This window comes from Lepidochelys olivacea (assembly GCF_965140295.1).
Source record: "Lepidochelys olivacea isolate rLepOli2 genome assembly, chromosome: 4".
NCBI classification, from domain to species: Eukaryota; Metazoa; Chordata; order Testudines; family Cheloniidae; genus Lepidochelys; species Lepidochelys olivacea.
In genome coordinates, this window is record NC_140414.1 from 34166038 (window position 1) to 34185581 (window position 19544).

General features: G+C 38.2%; 1 protein-coding gene across 2 annotated transcripts in view; it reads right to left on the bottom strand.

Annotated features, from left to right (window-relative positions):
• Window positions 1–19544, bottom strand: part of PPP3CA (protein phosphatase 3 catalytic subunit alpha) — a 330643-nt gene that overhangs the window by 41648 nt on the left and 269451 nt on the right. For both annotated transcript variants that reach the window (XM_084626228.1, XM_084626229.1), the window contains exons 7-8: window positions 7224–7301; window positions 3585–3679 (exon numbers count right to left, since the gene is read on the bottom strand). In XM_084626228.1, the coding sequence (XP_084482354.1) occupies window positions 3585–3679; window positions 7224–7301 (173 nt within the window). The remainder of the gene's footprint in view (window positions 1–3584; window positions 3680–7223; window positions 7302–19544) is intronic.

Genomic DNA, 19544 nt, shown 5'->3' on the forward strand with positions numbered 1-19544 from the left:
AAGAACACCGTATCCTAGAGACAGCATGCACCTCGCAATCTTAATTCTGCCCCAGTACGAATGCAAACCTTCCAACCCACCCTTTCTCAATACCACAATGCCCCATCACATTCACGCATTAGAAAGATAAAAATATATCTGATCATTACTTCCAGTTTGCTGGCCAATCTCTTTAGTTTCCTCAGAATCTTACTGTATTCATCTACAAGTGGCAAACAACAAACCACACATACGCCCACACCTGGATATAAAACAGTAAGTCAAAACTATGTGCAAATTTCTGACTTTATTACAGTAAAAGCTGTTATCTGGCACTTTACCAACTAGAAAGCTCTATAAACTGGCATTTCTGATCTTCATTGGGTTTACAGTCCAGCTGGCGCGGGGCCGGCAGGCTCTCTACCTGGCTCCGCATGGCTCCCTATAAACGGTAATATGTCCCTGCTGCTCCTAGGTGGAGGAATGGCCACAGGGTGCTCAGTGCGCTGCCCCCACCCCAAGCGCTGGCTCCACGGCTCCCATTGGCCGGGAACCGCGGCCAATTGGAGCCGTGGGGGCAGCGCCTGCGGGCAGAGGCAAGGCGCAGAGCCACCTAACCACACCTCTGCCTAGGAGCAGCAGAGACATGTCGCTGCTTGTGGGAAACCGCCCTAAGTGAGCGCTGCCCGGATCCAGCACTCTAAAACCTCTCCTGCGCCCCGACTCTCTGCCCGAGCATCCTCCCACATGCAAACTCCCTCCCAGAGCCATGCCCCACACCCCCTCCTGTTCTCCAAACCCCAGCCCTGATCCCCCTCCTGCACCCAAACTCCCTCCCTCTTAGTTAACCAGAATTTTTGACTTACCGGCACCCTCCAATCCCCCAACATGCCAGATAACAAATCTTTTACTGTAGTTTGTAATGTGTAAGCCAGAGGTGCCTGAAAAACATCATGTGATTCAAAATCTGAAGTTTTAAGGGCAATTTCTAACTCATTACAGCTCAGAAGCAAATCAGAATTTTCTGAAGCTCCTCAAATAAATCGATTCTCTTTACTTAGAGGTTACGTGCTGTAAATCTGGGCAAAGACTAGGCTTGTAATTGAGAAAGTGTCCTCAGTCAACATGATCTGCTCTCAGAGAAAAATGGCATATGCCTCCTCGGGTCCCAATCTCCTCTGATGTGGACCAGACATTTCCTCATTCAGTCTTGGTACACGCAGTTTCTGTCCCTTGAGCGGACATGCTGGTAAGTCACTCGTTGCAGTTCTGCAGGAAGCCTTTACTAAGTCTTCTCTCACCTCTGATGAAATTGATCAGTCAGAATCACTATATTATTAAAGGATGGATCTGCTGCAAATCAAGCTACAATTTACAAAGAATATACCAAACCGTAAAATTCAGAATCATGGCATTTTCTTTCCCTGGACTGAGCCAGCAGCAGATTGCAGTCAAGACTGAGGTGCACAAGCAATGCAGTGTGAAAAAGTTTCTATAGCACACTTGGAATGCCTTAACCAGTCATCTCAATCTCAGGAAAAAGGGTTTTTTTCCCTTGCAAGAAATTCTGACAAAAATTCATTAGAAGGATATTTAGGGTCAGCCTTAAATTCACTAAAAGCAACACATTAAAGAGGGTGACTCTCTGTCATATTGGAGCAGATCTTAATCCATTGTTAATTTGACATTAGCTCACTTGGCCCAAATAGGGAGAGGAACTGAGCACCTGAATGTCAACAGCAGTTGTAGATAATCAGAATTTGCAGCAGTAGTTGCACATAAGGGTTCTTTATCAGAAAGGGTAATCTTATCTAATATATGGTCTGTCATACCTAGGAATCATGGAACAAATAAGATGACTCATTTCTGAGACTGATACGATAGAGGGACATTCCTCTGTTCATCCCCTGACATTTGGGGATTTAAAATTCAGATGCTAAGTTCTATTTTTATCATTGTTCTTGTGTGTCAAATGCTTGCCATAGTGACAAAAGCCTATACCGCCAACCCCCATATTCCTAATACAAACACTTTAAGAAACACAATTACAGGCAAATCCGAAATGCTGGTCCAACCTACTTTACTGCTATGGACCTGCTAAGGGCAACTACTGTTATACGCTCTATCAGAAATCTCTCCCCCACAAATAACACTTTTCTTTCCCCTGCACTGTTGATGCTGCAATACTGCCTTACGCTGTCTTTACTGCACTTGCAATTCCTAAGTCTCTTGTGCTGATCTATGTTGCTAGGACTCAAAATATATTTGCTTAAGCACAGTTCCTACATGCTTTACTTTCTGCATAGATAGATACTGGTAGCAAGGCTTTGATGTTGCTGGTATTGTACCTTTAATAATTTTTTTGCACGTTAACATGCATTTGTATTATGCCAAAATATGCTAAATCTAGCTTCTAGCAGTGAACCAATTTCTTCCCTCACAAAGACTAAAGCATTTGCATAATAGCTTTTTAAAGTGCTTAGAAGTTTTATACAATAACCTATTAAAATCATGCTAGTTCTGAAGTCTCTTTTTTCTTTTGCACATTTTATACCAAATACTTTCTTTGTCTGTGGGCAAGGACTGAAAATCCCACCTGTCCCCTTAGGAAAGCTAAACACCTTCTAATGGGTTTAATAGGTTGGGACCATGGAAATGGTAGTTTATAATGAAACTATCCTCATTAACATGGTAAGGAAAAAGTAGTTATGGAAGTCTTTATAGTCCCCATATTTTCTTTCACCTACCAAAGCATACTAGTTTTATTCCAACTGGAGTAGCAGAAAGTGAAGCTATCCTGATGTGTATATTGGATTTAGCAGTAGGAGTTATTGGAATGCTCTGATTTAGAACAGCTTTTTTTCTGCAACTCATTAGGGAAACTTACAGTCACTGTAAGTGCTGTAGTGACTGTTGTAGTAACTTAATGTAAGCTGCATCCACTTGTATTTAGGTTGTGTTGAGTCTTCACAGGGTGGCTAGTATATTATTTAAGCAGCAGACTTTTTTCATTTATATATATTTCCCTCTCTTTGCACTACATGTAAAAATGATTAACAAAACAAAACATGAAATAGGATGCTCAGATACTATGGGCTCTATAAGAACCTAGATTATATTATGACAGAGTTTGCCATATTACTCCCATTAATCTTACAAAGTAACAAAGGGCCAGATGGCCTATTTTAAAAAGTAGCAGATGGCTTCGAAAATCTCAACCATAAGATTTTACAAAGTGCTTCCTTCGGTTATTAGAATTGTTGGCCATTTAATTCTCCAAATAAAGTTTTACTTAACAACCAACACTCAAAATCCAAATGTATCCAAGGATATACAAGACAGAAACATAAAAGTATGTAGCCATCAGAATGTATATATATATATATAATGTGTGTGTGTGTGTATATATATATATATATACACACACACACACCTGATTGGTATTCATCTCATTAAATTTACATGGTGCAACGAAGTAAACAAGCATGAACTAATAAAAGGACACAGTCAACGCAAAGAATCAAAAATGGGAAACTGCATAAAACGTTTGAGTAAAAAGATAATGCTACTACTGTGCATCAACAGAAGGAAGAGAGCTCTCTTACCTTTGTTATTGTACACATCTAGATAATTTGGTGCTGAAAAAATTGTAATTAGTGAAGGGAAGCCTGTTGTTTGGCTTTTCCTGTACATACGATACCTAAAGGAAATGACAGGTTATATTAGTAATAGTATTATTAATCATTTGTTCAGTGCTCTAAGCGTACAACATGTCACTGACTTATCTCAGGCCAAGAAAAGCAACAGATCACTCCCAATGGTTTTACCATGTGAAGTTACAAGCAATAACAGAAATAAATTATGTTTAAAGCTATGCATGAAGGATTTGCTATAGATTTAGAACTTGCCTACAGTTGGGATTACTGTGATTTCAAGCAGAGGTAAACTCAAATGGCGCAAATTGTGACTTTCCATGTTGTTTGTACCAGTGCAGCTACACTGGTTGCTGGTTCCTAACGATTGAAACCCAAGCATGCAAAGTGTGGTAGGAAAGAAAATACTAACGAGGAGCACCAGACATTCCTGGTGAAATCTTGGGCTCCCTAAAGTCATTGGGAGTTTTGCCAATGACTTCAAGGGGATCAGGTTTTCGCCCTTCATCTATTGATGGAGGGTTCTTCTCAAAATAAATTTGCAAAGGGATTAAAAAATACTCAGAGAGATAGAATAGGTAAACTAATTCAGATGTCTTGAAGCACCATGGGACACAGGCATTACTATAGTAACCTCCCCCCAAAAGAGTTTTATGCTTCAAAATCAGTATTAATAAAGTATAAAGCACATTCATGAAACTACAAACTATATCATTTGACAACCATGCAAAGCAGTATCACCCAGAAATATACTTTCCTCTATGGAAAGAAAGCTTAGCTTCACAATGGAATGTCAAATCTTGTCCAGTCCATGGACTAGCATGCTAATGCCTATACATTTTCATTACTCATCCCTGCTGGCTTGTGCAGACCAAAGGCATATTGTCCCAGCAGAGCAATATTTAATCAATCAGTAACGGAATGGGACACCTGCAGAATTTGGAAGCAAACCAACAAAATGGAATTTTCCCCATAGCAAGGCAGAAGTAATACCCAATACAGCACACTAGTTCTCTAATAATTTCTAATAATTGGCAATTATCCACAAAAGTAAGGAAAAGTATCACACCGATTCATTGTAATAGCTTTTCGGAATTTCAGTGTGCGTATTGCACTATGCTTTACGATAGCTTAGCTCTCTCACTCCTACAGGCTTGTGGAGAGGTGGGGGTGGGAGCAGTCAGGGCCATGGGCTCACCCCACTCCCAGCCACCTTGGGACGAATGATGAGAGTGGGCTGTGTGTAACAGGGTGTGAGAAGGCTTCTCGTGCTATTCTCCCCACCCTGTGTACCAGTATATGTGAAATCCAAAAGGTTGCTCTGTGGTATATATTGGAAACAAATACTTTTCCTAATCAAAATGACACAATTTCCTCTTCGGTGCTGTGATTTTATCTGATAAAATATGATCATGTAGAATAGATCATTGTTGCTACCACTGTTATGTAAGTGCAACAGATCTTGTACAAAGTGTGTCAAGTAAGGTGTCTATAGAAAGGATATGATTTGCTGGTTATGATTATGCTATTTGTATGCATGTATCATTTTTGTATCTGAAGTTATGAGTATTGGCTCTATAGCTGTATTTCAAATATTTGCTTCTGGGTAGCACTCACAAGCCAGCACATTGTGAAGGAACTATTCAAGTTGAATGGCACATTGAAGAACACTTAACTCACAACGGAAGACGCCCATCTACAATTAATGGACTTTCCTGCTATGACTAAGTGAAATCATGCATGGACATGTGACTTGCCCATGTGACTCCAAACACCATCTTGTCACCTGTAATTTTCTACAGTGAGAACAATGGGTTTCCCTTCACTGGAGAGAAGCTATAAAAGGCCCTGGAAACATCGCCATGTTGTCTCTTTCCTGCTCAAACCTCTGGACTATGAACTTATACTCATAGGAGCATTCTAACCAAGGGACTGAGGACCTTCCAATGGTTTGGAAGCAATCAGAGTCTTAACAAGCCAGCAGTTTATTCCATCACTGCTACAAGCCTGATCCGAGAACTGTGCATTTATTGTAATCATTTGATTCCTTCAACCAATTTTAACTTTCACCTTTCTTTCTTTTTATAAAAAAAACCTTTAGATTTTAGATACTAAAGGATTGCCAACAGCATGGTTATTGGGTAAGATCTGAGTTATATATTGACCTGGGTATGTGGCTGGTCCTTTGGGATCAGAAGAACCCTTTTGTTTGATGAAATTGGTTTTAAAGAACCACTCATCTTTAAGTCTAGTGTCTGGGTGTTGAATCCAGGACTGGAATGCCTAAGGGGACTGCTTTTCCGACTTCTTGTTAGCCAGTGTGGTGAAACAGAAGTTTACTTTTGTTGCTGGTTTGGTAAATCTTATGGGAGAATAACCACCAGTTTTGGAGTGTGTTGGACCTATTTCTCAGCAGTTTGTCCTGAATTTGGTATTCTCAGTTGTGACCTACAGTGACATGGTGATAGGTGCACACTGAAGTTTTAAGAAACCCATGCTGGAGTCTGAAGCTTCTCGGTCAGCCTGGACTTCCAGGCCATAGAGTGTCCCAATGTCATGACACATCTCTTTGTCCACTGTGATGTTTAGGGGTCTGTGACAGTGTAAGGTAGTAGTATTTAGTGACAGATGAGGCCTCAGGGTTTTTTTCCCCGTTAGTCACGACTCAGAAGAAAGGTATATAAGGCCAGCTATGTCTGAACTGTTCTCAGGCAGGTCAGAGGAGGTGGTTTAGGGAATTAGCAGCAACAGTGAGATTTTTTTTGCCACGACTTTAATTAAAGAACATCGCCCCTAAGTCTGCAGATATTTTTGTACACATTGGGGGCTTTGTTGCAATAGCCTTTGCAGAAAACCCTGGAAGCACACAGCTGCAGAGTAAGACTGATCAGAAAGTGCCAGCACTCCTGCAGACGATTCACAATTGCAAATTTAGCTAAGGAGCTAGCCAGCCACTGCTACATATTTTTCTCTCTTCCTGGTAGAGTAACCCCTCTTCCCTTAAAGAAACATCCCCTATTTGAAGTCTCATGTTCCACTTCCTGAAATAAGATCAAATGTGTCTGTCTTGTAATTCAGCTACGGTTGCATAAAAGATCAGACACTGTAATCCTAGTGTTTGTTTTTGTACCACTAATAAAATATTGTGGTTGCTGTCACTTAAAAATAAGCTTCCAAAGTCTTGTTTCACACAGTTGTCCTTTGTCTCCTTGATATGCAGTTGATCACCGTCTACACTTCACTACTACTGGTGAAGTACAGCTGCTTTTCAACAAATTACTGTAGGAAAGCAACACTCTTACAAAACCATAATGAAATGGTCATTATGGAAAACATGTCTGAGATGTGCACATTCAGGCTTTAATCTCGTGTTAAAATAGCTTATATTTTAAAAGGCCTATAAGTGCTAAGTAACAACACTAAAAATATAAAATAAGGGGTTTTGGGGACTTTATCATTTTAATTTGGAAGACTGCTAAAATGGATTATTTTACTTGCTGATTCAGGGAAACTCTTTCCTTATAAAAGCCAATGGGTATGAATAATGTTTATTTATCAAGCAAGAGCCCCCCTCCCCCTCCACACACTTACCCAGCATCTTGAGCTTCGTGGGCTCTGAGTATAGATAACAAGTTATTGTGCTGGAGGAATTCACATACAGCCGGGTAACTGTTGGAGGAAAAGAAAAGCTCCTGTTATGGAATTATCAGAAGCAGTGCATTCATCTGACATTCAGAAATACTGTATTTGATCAAGCGTGATCAAACATGCATCATTCACGGAATCAACTTCTGCTCTGAAGACAGGTTTTTTCACTTTCACATTGGAAACAGCACCAGAAGCTGTACTTTTTACATAATTGGGTGGAGGCATAGCATAGAAAAGCTGCAGTTCATTACATAATAACAGCTACCTGTCAGAAAGAAAATAATTTCTTTTATATTCTGAGCTTCAAAGCGCCCAGAGGAGGATAAATGTAACACAAGGATGGGATGCAACAGAAAACTTGCCCACACAGTACAGTATATATTGGTTGGTTAGGGAGAGCATGTATGGTGGTGGTATACAAAGGAGATATAGAGGCAGAAGGAAGAAAGTGAACCTATACCCAAATTGAATTGTTTCTCAGTTTCATCTCACCAATAAACAAGACTTCAATTACTTCTCCTCTTGGTATCTTCAAAATTGAATTCTAAAAATGTGTTAGTCAAACATATTTCACATGACCTCTCTACTGAGTTGGGTGTTTTCTATTGCATTGGTGAAAACACAGTCATTAAAACAAAACAATGAGTTTTACTATAATTATATTTTCACATTTTTCACTTCCCATTGATAATGTTGCCTTAGAAGATGAAAGAGGACTCAATTTCTTTATATATAAAATTATCAGTCCTCTGAAAACAAGTTATAGCAGCTACTTCATTTGTAGAGGCACTGAGGGTTTTATTAAAAGCACAGACACAACAGAAGTACATAGACTGTACATTTTTACAAGATTTAAAAAGCTAACTTTTACCATGACATTTTTTTTAATTCAAACCCTATTACATCTAAATATAGAAACCCTGAATACAGTCCTGTATTACGGAAGCCTCGTCAGAACTCCACTGTGAAGGCTGAGGCTATGGTTTCACGAGACTTCGGCCAGCTCTTAGTGTGGCTGCAGATTATATCAGCAGAGCCAGTCTAGCTTATTCCAGCACCCCAAAGGAAAAAAAAAAAACGATTCCTGTGAAGAGCACATTTTCACTGGTATAAATGAGCCTATATCAGTCAGGGATCACACTTCTTTATGCCCTGACTGACAGCTATGCCAGCAGAAGTCTGTAGGATGGACATAGCATTTTATGTATGAAGAATACAGTGTATGCTCCTCAAACTTCCAGAACTTAACTCTTTGAATTTTAAAGGGAATTTGCAAGGACATCTGTGAATTAGTTTATGAATTAAAATGAATTTAAAATGGTCCCTTTAAGGTAAGTATATAGAATTGAGATTCATTATCCTCTATACTCTTTTACAGATCAAGATAGCCCTAACATATACATTACACACTGTCCACACACAATTTCTCTTTTAAGTAGACAGTTTTGACTTTCAACAGGTTGGAATTCCCTTGCCCCATTTTCTGGTCATTGGTGGCTCGTCACAGCTATCAGTCTTCTCCAGTTTTAGATGATTGTGTTCTCTATAGCTTTCACAGCAAAAAGCAAGAAACCTCCTCCAATGACATCACAGCTTCAATATGGAAGAATAGGAGGCCCTCTAGCAGCAAATACCCACCACCTACCCTCATCCCCAACCACACCATCAGCGAAACAAGATTATTTCCTTGGCATAGGAAATTTGAGAGTCAAAACAGGGTGGATCAGGACTAAAGAAATTGCAAATCTGACAACTCTGGCTATGTTTACAATAGGGGATTATATTGGCATAGTTATGGTGCTGTAGCTATAACCCCATAGTGTAGTCACAGCCTACACAATGGAAAGGGTTTATCCATCTCTGTAGGAAAACAACTTTCCCGAGCAATCGTAGCTAGGTCAAAGGAAGCATTTTTCCTTCAAGCTAGCTGCATCTACACTAGAGGTTAGTTCAGCATAGCTATGCTACTCAGAGGTGTGGATATTTTGAATTCCTGGGTGCTGTAGCTATGTCATCCTAAATTTTAAGTGTGGACCAGGCCTTTTACCACCCCATATAAAACCTATAAGGGACCCTGAATAGACTCTTCATTCAGGTGCAGATTACAGAATCTCTGGTTTTCCTCTCAGTCTGCTCATTTACAGTCTGGCAGTCTACTTCCCCTAACAGACTAATTTCCCACCCAGGTAAGCAAGGCGATCTTGGACTTAATTGGTTTGGCTTCATGATCTTTTCTCATAGACCTGCCAGGGCAGGCAGGCCATGTATTTCTTTTGCTCTGACACACTGTTGCGTATGGGCCCCACTACAACCCTATGGGTCCTGCATCCCAGCTAATGAACTAATACCTTAAGTGGGAAAACAATTTTAAAGCTACATTACTATAAACTTACTAAAAATGATACTCATTGTTATGTGTATAAAATTATGATTGAAAAAATCAATAAACCAACCAACCCTTTAATGCCAAGGATCAGTCTGACACATACAGGCTAATATTTGTAACATACTCTGGGGCAAGAAATTTACCTGAATATTCTAAAAGTCAGAAATAGAGAAACTAAGTTGTTCAGGAGATTTGTAAAGAGAGATAAGCCTTAATTCTGCAACTTGATCCATGTGGGCAGAACCCTGTGCTCCACTGACCTCAGTGGAACTCCTTAAAGGCAGAAGAGTCAGTCCTTGCAGAGGCTGTTGCAGAATTAGAGACTTTCATTTGTATGTGATCAGCACAAACACAACAAAGGTCAGTAACAGCAGAAAGCACTGCTTAGTGGCCCAATGGAAACAACTCCAAGAGCCCTACTGTAGTTTCTGGTACTGAGTGGTCCAATGAAAACCATTTACACATGCTGACATCCTCAATGAGCATTTCAGGCAGAGACCAATTTATTCTCAGCAAGCAATGTCTCCAAAATCAGGAGCGAGACAAATTGGCAGGGTAGTGAGAAGATGCTTGTACCAATCCTATCTTGTGCTGTACTAATTATGAGGAAAAAGAGACTACATTGGATTTAAGGGCTGTTAAGCCATAACTTGTCTGAAACACTAATTTGACACTTTAATTTTAAATACAAAAAAAGTGCCAGTAACTACTGCTTACACTTTAACTGGATACATTTTAATAATTAAAGGAGCTGGGTTAATAAAAGTACATGTTTTTCTGCTGGTGCAATTTTAACAAATAAATGATGTTCATTTCCATTTTCTAATTATAATATTTAAACCTATTCTTTCCAAATTTCTATGATTACATAAAACTGGCACCTCAGAGAGATCACACTGCTGTCAACTTGAATTACTATAGAAAATCCAAATTATCTAAACTGTTAAACATGGCAAATAGGTAGATATCTAGGAATCCAAATGTACAAAGAAGAGTAAGTTTAAATAAATTACTCCTCCTCTGAAGGTGCTGTTAGCACTTCATCTGAAAATTCATGGAGTGGCACTACGGATAACATTCTCTCTCAGCCCTTCCATATAGTCCAGTTAAGTATATGCGGAGAAGTGAAGTACGAGATAAATCAGGGGCTTTAACAGCAATTTTGGAGGAATTGCCACTTAAAGCATGCTAGCAATCCTATTTTCAAACAATCAATCACTAAAGATTTTAAGAGTCTTTAAAACAGATACCTTTTTAGACTGACATTTTTCACGTCTGGATGAGGAATTAGCCATTTCACAAAATTTAGTGAGAAGTGACATTTCAGGGATGTAAATGGCTCAGAATTTTGTGAGAGAGTCATTTTGTGAAAAATGTAAGTTTCACTCAACTGCATTTGTAACAGTTCACAATTTTTAACAAACTGGAAATGCGTGTGTGAGATCCTTACTTTGTATTATACACTTGCTAACAGTTAAGTTCCTGTTGTTTAGGGAACAGCTTAATATTTGTGTTGCACTTGAAAAATGTAAAATACAAGGGACCAGATTCTGCCACACTTACTTACATGGATTAGTACTTCAATCTGCAAGTAGTCCCACAAATTTTATAACTTTCATCTGACTACCAGGGGGAGCATCTGGTTTTGTAAATGTAAGTATTAATTAAGTACAATGCACATACTACATTTCATCTGAAAATAGTTTAGTAATGCTAAGAGTAATTCTCAAAATATATGAACTTGGGTCAGTAAAGTCACACAAACATTCTAGAGGGCAATTTAAAGCCAAATCCTGCAGCTGTTATTTAGTCAAATTCCCATTCAGACACTTGGAGATTTGCTTGAATAAGGACTAAAGTACGGATCTTTAACTGGGTGGTACTTTGTACTTGGATTACATCCAATTAGAGAAAAAAGAAAAAAAAAGAGCACTCAGTAAATGGAATTAAAATCTGTAACCTGGATGTTACAGTCAAACACACTAGCTTTCACTCAAGATGTTAAAAGTAAAATATCAGTTGTGTTTGATTAAGACTTACAGGCCAGATTTTAAAGATATTTAGGCCTCTAGGTGCTATTGATTGGGAGTTAGGCATTTTCAAAAGTGCCTATCTGTACCTTTAGGTGCCTAAATACCTTTAAAAATCTGGTCCTAACCCATTATAGGTCACAGGCGTCTGTATAGAACCACAACAGACCCAATTCTGCCACCCTCATTTTTTTAGTAGTATGTTACTCCATGAACAGCCCCCCCGAATCAGATGGTAACAAAGTTAATGTATTACATTAGAATCCCTGTATATGTGGAATACCAACTTTTTGGAACAAACAACATATAGCTGATACGGGCTTTCCATATCCTTACTGATGAATATATTTGAATAGGAGAGATACACATGTCCATGATAAATCTGTTTTGGTTTGGGGAGATATTAAGATTCCACCAGGCCTACTTTTGAGAGGAAAAAAGAAAGAAATATTTCTGTATTTCACAGACTTAAATCTGGTGGCCCTTTTGGCTTTAAATATTATGACTAACCATGGACAGAAATTCATTCCAGGTTTTGCATCCAACAAACAATTCTACTGTCTTTACATTTCTAACAACAATACAATGGCAAACTCATTAGACTGCAGGGAATTTAATATGCTGTAATATATATTAGACTTTCATTGTCTTTTCATATTATTATTATTCTATAAAAATATCTAGAAAACCCAATGAGGTCTAATTACCTACATAGCTCTCTTGTAATTATAACTCTACCAGAATATGTTTAGTAGTCTCAATGATGTAAACTCACCAGCTGGACAAAGCTGCCACGTGGAAGAACAAATCATATACTTTTCAATATAAAGCTCTTTATATAATTTAAATGCTCTAAAAGTGATTGACTTTGCCTTGGACTGTAAGCAAAATGTGTCATAGCTGATAATAAAATTTTCCTTTCTAAACTCCTCAATAAAAATGTGTTTATTTTTAAAAAGAAAAATAATTATTTTATTATTTATTTATTTATTATTATTTATTATTTAATTATTTTCTCTTTTATTTTAAAAGAGAAATTCAAAGGGTAGTATATGGTAATGAATACTGATTTACACAAATGTGATTGCATATGTAATATTATAGAAACATGGTTATTGGACTTTAATGACATAACATGCGTATTGACACCTTCTCTTTTGCTATTAAAGCATGAAACAAAAGGGATGCATTCTAGGTTGTTGTTTTTTAAACAAGGGTCAATGAAATAAATCTTAAAATATATTAAAATGTTTATTTTGGGTACCTTGATTTTATTAAAAGACAACTAAATAAGATAAAAAAGGAGGACTGATTTAAATATTTACTCTTGCTAAGTCTTAGTTTAGTTCTAGAATCTTTTCTAGAATCTAGAATCTTTTCTCTCTCCACGCTGGATACACAATTTGATCCATGCAGATAGGACTGTCAAAAATAATAATACTTTGCACTTGTATAAAACCTGTCAACAGAGGATCTTGAATCCCTTCACAAAAGGTGAGTAAAAGTCATTTTAAAAATTTCAGTGTCACTTGGTCTCAATTAGTAAAATTACTGAATTTTGTTAACACGTTATTTGGATTAAGGAGAGTCATATTAAGATTACATACATTCTTTTAACAGTTTTGTTTCAGTTTTCAGTACACATATTTATATTCCATGGCCTAACTTGAATTAGGAGTTTGTACTGGACATTGGGCAGTGCAATTTTCACTTTTGCTCTCTTTTATGAGCTTCTCACAATGAGAACTGAACCTGCTTTTTATTCTTAGCTTAGAATCAGTTTTGGGAAGTTCAGGTGAAGAACCCTCAAATCCTTCTGCACCCAATGAATACGCAAAGGAACTGGGTGTGAAAAAATTGTGAGTTAAATTAGAGGCCCGCCTAAGCTTCCAACACAAATCGCACCACCACATTCAAAAAGGAACCTGACACCGACATCTTCGCTGACGGATGTCATAATAACCAAGGGATGACTGCTTTGTGCCTTCTGGTCATGCGGTCATCATTTGCAACAGCAACTACTCATATTGGAGCCCAGTGGTACAACAATCTGCTCCCACCTGAAATTCTGGTGAAATATAGCTAAAGATAGCAATATTTGGGGTCTATAAAGTACAGCATGCAACAGTACATACAGGATTGTGGAGCGAGTTCCTGGAGCATCAGTGCATCAACTGTCAAGTAATCAATAGCGATGCTTGGCAAACTTTTTCAACCAAAATATTTTGGTGGAAAAAACAGATATAGCAACACCAAAATGTTTCGTGAATTCAGACTAATTTTGCCAAATTGTTTTAGACAGAAAAAAAAACCAACCTTAAAATGTGAAAAACAGCAAAAGGTTTCATTTTGACATCTTTCTAACTAAACATTCCTATTTTTGATTCAACACAACTTCAACTTGAACTTTCCTTTTATTTTTAAAACGGTTAAACACATAACAATATGCTAGCGATCCAAAGAAAATGCTTCATTCAACCCACAACAAAATGTTCTTCATATTTCAATTTGCCAAAAATTTCATTTTTGGTTTGACCAGAACACTTTTTATTTATTTATGTGGAATTGCCAGCTTACTGAAAAATCTGTTATTTACCCACCTCTAGTCAATAGCTTAAATATCCAGTCTGTAGCCTGTATTTATTTCATTGTAATTTAGTCTGTAATGTGTTTTTCACTATTATTTGAATAAATAAGACCTTTTAACCTAAAAAAGAGAAGTGATTTTCAGCACATCTTTGCTTCTTAGCCCTGGTCTACACTGGGGGGTGGGGATCGATCTAAGTTACGCAACTTCAGCTATGTGAATAATGTAGCTGAAGTCGACGTACTTAGATCGACTTACCATGGTGTCTCCACCGCAGTGAGTCGACTGCTGCTGCTACCCCGTAGACTCTGCCTGCACCTCTCGCGGCGCTGGAGTACAGGAATCGACAGGAGAGCGCTCGGGGGGTCAATTTATTGCGACTAGACTAGACGCAATAAATTGATCCTCGCCAGATCTATCGCTGCCAGCTGATCCGGTAGGTGGCGAAGACATACCCTTACTGTCTTAAATGTCAGTATACAAACATACATATTTACCACTGCATGAACTGCATAAAACAACCAGTCATTCCAAGAATAAATGCTTAAAAAGGGCACTTTTATGGCATCATAATTTATCATAAAAGTGACCTTTTCATTATGGCAATTATGAACAGTAACAAATAAAAATAAGGGAGACTAACTTTACAGAATAAACTTCAAATATTTTTTAGAAAAGCTAAATAAACCCTTCACCTTAACTGCTGGAAAAACAAACCAAATAGAGTGAGCGCTACTAAAAAGTGAACATTAGGCCTCCATAGCAATTCCACTTTCCACAGTATTTCTCACTCTTAGTTCTCACTAACCCTTCGTGCCATAGCTGGATGAAGAACACAAATACTTAGAAAAGTAACCATGAGGTGATGGGAAGGATAGGGTCAAAGAAGGCTATTGTAATCAGTTTGGTTCCAATCCTGCAATGTGATATGCTCATGGGGAACCAAACTGAAATCACTCAGCCCACGGGCCTCTACACGGATATTGGAGTCCACCCATGTGCATCACATTGCAGGAGCCGGTCATTATTGAGGGTTCTGGTAAGAGCAGAGTACTCTGCAGTAAGCTGGGGCAGGAAGCAGCTGGCTAACAGCACAGTTGGGTGAAATATTCATGCAAAATTTTTGTTGTTGTTAATTATGCAGGGGTAAAGTTCAGGGTACTTTTTCCCATAACATTGCCATAGTTTTACCAGGGTTACTCAAAATAACGTAGTCATAAAGTACACATTTTTGAGGAAGAGGCAGCAATGCTCTAGAGGACACATGACCAAGAAATCAGCACACAACTGGGAGCCTGGAACGCCAGAGTTCTCCTCCCACCTTTGACAATGACTGGCTTAAAAAATATTTTGCAGTCATACAGCAATTAATAAACATTATTTATTTAGGCTTTACAGCATTCCCATTAAATATTATATGTAAACATAATTATCTCCTGTGGTCTAGTGCCAGGGTTCTCAAAGCTTTTCATACTATGGGCTATGAAAGAGATTGACTCAAGGGATCTCCCCTTCCATTGTGATTTTATGGAACTCTTCAGCTTCCATTTACAACGACAAAACAGCCCATGGCAACTACAGCATTTGTTTAGAGAAAAAAAGTAATATAATGGGAAGCACTAATTTTTTTATTGTCTTTTGATTGTCTTTTGCATTTTAGCAGCTGGAAACAAAGACAAGAACCAGCACAATATGGCTAGCCATCTATCCACATAAAGCTAGTTATTCAGGGACCACAGTTTCCAAACCTTTGGTTTGCTGGATTAAGCAAACTCTAGCAGTAATACCACTAGTATTTTAATCCTGGTTCTGGCAGTGACTTGCTACATGACCTTAGACAAGTCAATTAACCTAGCTGAGCTTCACATTTCTTTCATCTCTAGCATAAGGATATTTACCATTTACCTACTTCACAGGGTTGGTTGTGAGGTGAAGGTCCCTACGTTCAAAGTATTAAGGCCACTGTGATGTGAATGGGTGAACAGGATTCAGATGTGTTCAACGCCATAATTTCAAAAATTCATCATGCCCCTCCTGGTCAATATTTAATCTGATAAGGGCTTTTTGAGTTCTCTCAGGCTCACAGCAATGCATGATCAGTCTCCCATGATTTTGCGTACAGGAGACAGAGTGAAAAATCACACTGGTGAAAACTAACTCATCATCTCCTTTCAGGTCTCCCCAAGGGAAACACTGATACCAGTTTCCAATTTAGTACAGAGGAGCTGATGGATCTGTCAGGAATCTTCATCTACCTTGATGATGAGCAACTTCGGAGCTGAACATTCCTCGGATCTACTGCCCAAACAGAACTGGTACGTTACCTGCTTCAGATACAACACTTGTGCCTTTCACTCCCTTCACAGAAACAATCCTCATGTTTTGTATTTAAAAAGGTCTAAAAAGAGTACATTTATAAAGGAGCTTAAATTGCTGAAATCCAATAGGATTTGGTGAGTGGACTGCCCTATAAATGCTGATTGGCTGCCACTCAAACCAGAGGTGAGGGAATATATTTTGTTTATGAATTAGACATTAACCCCTGAAAATTGGGGTTTATAATGGAAAATCTGACAGTTGAATATGGTCATTATCAGTGCAGTTTATAATTTCTTGCTATTTTATTTTCTTTATAGTATTTCTTTCATCCTAGTATTAAATATTGCATTAAAAAGGATGTATTGAAAACAGTAAAAAGTAAAATAAAAAATAGAATATAAAAAAAAGAAAATAAACATGGTGGATCCCTCCTTCCATTTCAATGGCATTCACAGGAGTTAAAATGCTATAACTAATTCATTTAAAATATTAGCCTTTCATTAGTTGCATATGGCTCCTCATTAGTATCCACAGGGTCAAAAACTTACAGAGTGGTGGAGCTGCTACATTGTTAAACTGCTCACATTGCTTTCCCTCTTGAGAGAGAAGCTTGTCTCCTTGCATAGTATACATTGCTAAGGCCCAGTCCTGCACTCCTTGTGAACTCAAAACTCCCACCAAATTCAATGTCCCTCAGTACAAAAGGGAAGGTTCATGCTGTGAACTGTTTTAGGACTCATTTTCTCTGCGTCTATGAGAAGTCAGTACACAGTTCCTTCTGGGGAAATACCTTTCTCTCTTTGGAGAAATAAGTGATTAGACCTACTAGATAAGGGATCACATCACAGAAGCCACTATCTGAATTAACACTCCTGTTTGCTGTCTCAGGTCTATACAGAAGCTGTGACATGCAATCTCCAGCTCAAGAAGATATCTCTGCATTGGTTCTCATTGAGTTAAAGCACGAAAAATAGAAGTGTCGTTTTGGTGGCATGAACAGCGGGAGGGGTACGTACCTATGGGTTTGGACAGGATCACCCTTGGGCATCTAATCCCTCCCTCTGCAAGTAGCGTCATAGCTATGATCAGAGCTAGTGCAAGTACATCTACTTGAGCTGGAAATTAGATGTTCCAACTGCAGTATAGACCTATCCTTGAAACCATTCTATAACTTCTAGAGTCATCTTTTCCAGCTCACGGTTAAGGCACACTTGGGGGGCAAGATGTGGAAAAAGTCTACAATGTGCTATATGGGACTTCAGTCGCCAGTACCAAATTGGCAACCATTTTTGTGTGTGTGTATGTGTGCATACACATGTACACACACACACACACCCCTTAAATGTTTAGATTTCTATTGGTTTCAGGGCTACTCATATCCTGTCTTCATGTTAACAGGGTCTTCAGTTGTAAATCAAGAAGTATAAAAGTTTAGTCCCCAACAAAGAAAGCGTAAAGGTATGTTTCCCTCCACAAATCCTATTTCAGATTCTATATTTTTTTCTTTGTCAAGAGGAATCTTGTTTCCTAGAACATGCTGTACTACTCAGTGAGATCCCATTTGTATTCTTAAATTCAATGGAAATTTCCATAGACTTCTAAAAATCAATTTATACCAACTTCAAGAGGAATAAATTTATGCATATTCAGTGTCTACTTAGCGAAGATTTTTTTTTGTTTAGCATGCTATTATGAGCTTTACTCTCTACGGCTATTAAGGTATAATTGACTTTTTTTGTTTGACTGAAAGAGAAAATTAATTTCCCTTGAGTGTAACCTTTGTTACTGATTGCACCAATGAAAGATAAGGCTCTGTAACCTTCTCTCTTAAAAATGGTCTCATTGGCAATTCAAGAGGCCTAATTTTTCAGTACTGTAACCTTTCTTTCATTCTGTAGGATTAACTGACTGTGCAAGTTTTCTCAAGTTAAGCAATGATCTCTAAAAGGAATACTGTTAGAATCACTCTCTCTAATGCTCACAAAAGGTGAACTAGAGAGATTTTGTTATCCTCAGAAGTTCAATTTCATGTTAACAGGTAACTTTGCAATAACTCTGACCATTTTTCTTCTCTTTCTGAACATACTCCATGATATTAAATACAAGTATGTTGGAAAGCAGTTTATGTTGCAAAGTCAAGGACTCAAAAGTTAGGAAAATGCCAGACTTGAGGTTGCCATAATTTGTCCCCATGAGCATATGTATTATGATACAGTCTTTAATTACAGAATCACATATTATTTTCCACAGATTTTCTGTCATTCAATGCACAGGATGTAAGGCGTACACCACAGTTAGAAATTCAATATTTCTTTTAATCCTTATCTATCAATATATGGCTCTAGACTTTTTTTTTTACCGAAAAACGTCGAAACCCTGTCGCCAATATAGAATTATTATTTCCTCTTGGGGTTTTCTATGGTGCTCATCGCCATAATATCTGCGTGTTTCACAGACAAATTCATTTATCATCACAACACACCTGTGAGGTGAAGAGGTATTAATTATTATTGCTTTACATATGGGGAACTGAAATACAGCATGATCAAAGCCAACAGTCGAAAATGCCCACTAATTTTGGGATTCCTACTTGCCTGCTATTTGCAATATCTCCAAAGGCCAGAGATGGGACACTACATGGGGAGAGCTCTGAGTTACTACACAGAATTCTTTCCCGGGTGTCGCACTAGTGGGTCTCACCCACATGCTCAGGGTGTAACAGACCACCATATTTGGGGTTTGGAAGGAATTTCCTCCCAGGTTAGATAGGCAGAGAGCCAGTGTTGCTTTTTTGTTGTTGTCTTTCTCTGTAGCATGGGCCACCAGTCACTTACTGGTTTCAATTAGAGTAAATGGTAACTTGAAGTATCTGTAATTTGAAGTCTTTAAATCAATGTTTGAAAACTTCAGAAACTCAGCCAGAGGTTATGGGACTATTACAG